Below are 3,229 nucleotides of genomic sequence, written 5' to 3' on the forward strand. Positions count from 1 at the left end.
AGGATCTTGAAAATAGATGTCCAATATGTACTTTGCATGGAGTATTGTTCTCCACCCACGTGAATGTGCATATTGTTGTTGTGGTGTCTACACAGACATAACAAACCTTGAGCTATAGTGTTTAAGCATGGGGGAAACAATCATGTTGAAAAGCCAGAAAAGCTCTTACTGGCAAGTTGCACACGGGACAATGGCATCTAGCAGATTGACATTGGGAGGACAATGGTCAAGGGCATCAAACAGTCTCTTCAAACATCTACAAGAAAGGAAGGGACCTATTGTGAGCAATTCTAAAAAATCCACAAGATATTTCAAAGTGGCTATATTCAAAAACACATACAGATTAAGCTCTAAATGAGTTCCTTTTAGGGAGTTTCAAAACCAAGACATTGTTTCTGGGAAAGGTCAACAACAACCAAGCTCGAATGGTTGCTGCAAAACAAGAATCATAGATCATTATAAGTCACAACTAGAAATAATAGACTCTTTAAGATACTGTTCCTTACTCACTTGCTCTGAGTGATAAGGGAAGAGGATGACACTGATTAGGTTGAAGTTGCAATGTGAGAACCACTCAGAGAGGCTCACAGTTGACTCCCTGTGATTTCTTAATACAAAAGATAAGCGAGGATCCAATATATGAACTTCATGCTACACTTCCTCTTTCACTGTTGCTTTGTACATGATGCTGGTAAAATAAGGTCTTATTAGTGCATGTTATGAAAAACTGAATCCATGTTCTGAGCTAAATAAATAGGGACTCACCAAAGAAGAATATGAGAGTATCTGAGACATCCTCAGTCTTTGTCTTCATGGCCAGTATGCACTCTCTTGTCAAGGGAATTGTTCTAATCGAATGAAATTTGCATGTTCGGAGAGGTTTGCAAGGCGTCCGCTATCACCTTCACAAACAAAGCAGATGGATGATGGGCTCAATGTCTTGTCTTTTTAGTGCCATGTCTAAACGACGTGATCGGCTTCCACACCAGTCATGTTTTGCGAGAGAGTTGGCCATGACTCTCAACTTTGTGGCAGGTCCAAATTTGCATGTTTGGAGATGTTTGTGAAATGAAAAAGTGCCAAATATATTGGTTTCACACATGCAAATGGAGGTCCAAACGGAGGTGGTGGCTTGTTCGGCGAATGTTTTTGCTCTCAACAACAAACTGCGGTCCGTGTGAAAAGCGTCCGGCCAATTTCAGAAAGGCAAAAGCGGAGTAGCGATGTACTTGTGAAGAGCTTAGGCAATGAATGGAAATGGGAGCAATTTTCAACGAGAGTTCTGTAGAGGATGTGTTGCAAGGATGGTGATAGGGTGTGTGTGGGAGGCTTCCTGGTTCCGTATGTCGGCGGGTAACCTCAATTTTGTCCGGGAGCTTGAAAACGCTGCGTTATGGGCGCCTTCCGCGCAAGCCCCAAGAACCCATAGCGAGATTTCCCCCCCACAATCCGAAACAGATGAAATTTATACGCCCGCTCACCACCACCACCACCAGCTGCCTCCTCACATCAGCTCCCTTGCATTTGCACACACAAGTGCAGCTTTGAAGCCCTTCTGTTAACCTTTTCTCGTCCCTTACCCCTCTCTCTGGCTCTTAATCTTTTCCTATAGTAAGACGATGCAGTGCTCTTGCTGCCTGATAATTAACCCTTGCCTAATTCACCCTACCGCTTCATATTTGCCTGGCCTGGCCTCTCCTTCTACTAGTAGCAGCTGCTTCTCATTTGAAGAGCATTCCTCCACACTCCCAGCCCTTTGCTCTGATGACGGCCAGTCCATCAATTTTGAGGACATTGCTATGGACTGCAGCAATTTTGATGACATTGCTATGGACTGCAGCAATTTTGATGACATTATGGCTAGTGAAGAGTCAGTAATCATGCCAGACTACGTATGGGATGATAATGGGCATCCTTCAGTTGATGATACCACCCCATTTGCCCATGATGAAGAAATGATGGCATCACTTAACATGTGGGATAACTGGCTGGATGATGCAGCTCAATTGTATCCCTTTGACGAGCCTTCTCACAGCAATGAGCTCCTAAATTCATCCACATCCACCTGCACATCCATGTCGCCGGGAAATGGTTCCTCTAGCTTCGACGGTACTCATTCCGGCAGCCTAGCAAGTACTCCGAGGACGGAGAACTTGTACATGCAACCATCTCCCTACTTTGAAGCATCCTCCTCTGCAATCGCAGCTTGTCCACCACAGCTGGGCTTGGAGGCTTGCAGCCATGCTCTACCGTAAGTATCCCCAGAGCCCACAAACGTAATTAATTAATCAAGCAAAGCACAAATTAGTGTAATATATGCACACCCAATTTTAATCAATTGATCTAATTGCTTATGGAATGTATTGTGCAGGACAACAGACATAGACGACGTAGTGGCCTTTCGACACTCCTGCCCGGCAGGACGGCTACGTGTGGCGCAAATATGGCCAGAAAAACATCAAGAGCAGAAGGTTCCCACGGTAAGGTTTCCATTAACCAAACCTCATGTCTTCAATTTCTGTTCATCCATTCATCTATCAGAGCTAATCACTCCACCTTCTCTAATTTTCGTGTGCCTCTACAGGAGCTACTACCGATGTGCTCAAACGGGCTGCCCCGTCAAAAAGCAAGCTGAAAGCTCATCGGAGATGGAAGGCTATGTGGTGATGACATATATCGGAAAGCACAACCACTAGCAATGAAATTGAATACTTAACACCCATAATCCACAGCATTTTGGAGCCACCATTTTCAACCGCGTTTTGGAGCAATGCGCTACAGAGCCCTGCTGTGCTGTAAGCCCTTCCATCAGCAAGAGGCACACTATCCAAACGTTGGGTTTTTTATTTAAATTCTTCAAGGTCATTGGTAGGTTGGGATAATCACAACTGTAAATCGTGCTTAACCATCAACATTCTAAGGTGTGTAAGATTACCCCTTAATTTGACGTTCTTCCAATCTTTAACGAGCATTCACACTTCCTCCGGGAACTTTGTCTCCAACTCCTACACCTTGGCAAGGTCCTACCAATTTGACTAGGAGATTCTTAGCCCCCCAAGGAGGCCTTCATACACTTAGCCCCATATAAACATACCTAGGTTCACCACCATATGAAAACTATGACCATATGGGGTCGCGCGAAACTTGTTTCTTTTCTATGAATTTATATATCCATGTTAAAGAACATGGTAGGAGGGTGCACTATAGTAATGTATAGCCATCACAAGTA

The 3,229-nt window shown here is 44.2% G+C and overlaps 1 protein-coding gene across 1 annotated transcript; it reads left to right on the forward strand.

Annotated features, from left to right (window-relative positions):
* Nucleotides 1-1,407: 1,407 nt before the first annotated feature.
* Nucleotides 1,408-2,895, forward strand: LOC147606617 (uncharacterized). The gene is made up of 3 exons (XM_086792265.1): nucleotides 1,408-2,251; nucleotides 2,372-2,480; nucleotides 2,585-2,895. The coding sequence occupies exons 1-3, from the start codon at nucleotides 1,620-1,622 to the stop codon at nucleotides 2,633-2,635; spliced, it is 792 nt and encodes a 263-aa protein (XP_086648391.1). The 5' UTR covers nucleotides 1,408-1,619; the 3' UTR covers nucleotides 2,636-2,895.
* Nucleotides 2,896-3,229: the final 334 nt, after the last annotated feature.

The sequence above is a fragment of the Cibotium barometz genome, chromosome 57, assembly GCF_041138505.1.
Source record: "Cibotium barometz isolate CiBa-2024 chromosome 57, ASM4113850v1, whole genome shotgun sequence".
NCBI lineage: Eukaryota > Viridiplantae > Streptophyta > Polypodiopsida > Cyatheales > Cibotiaceae > Cibotium > Cibotium barometz.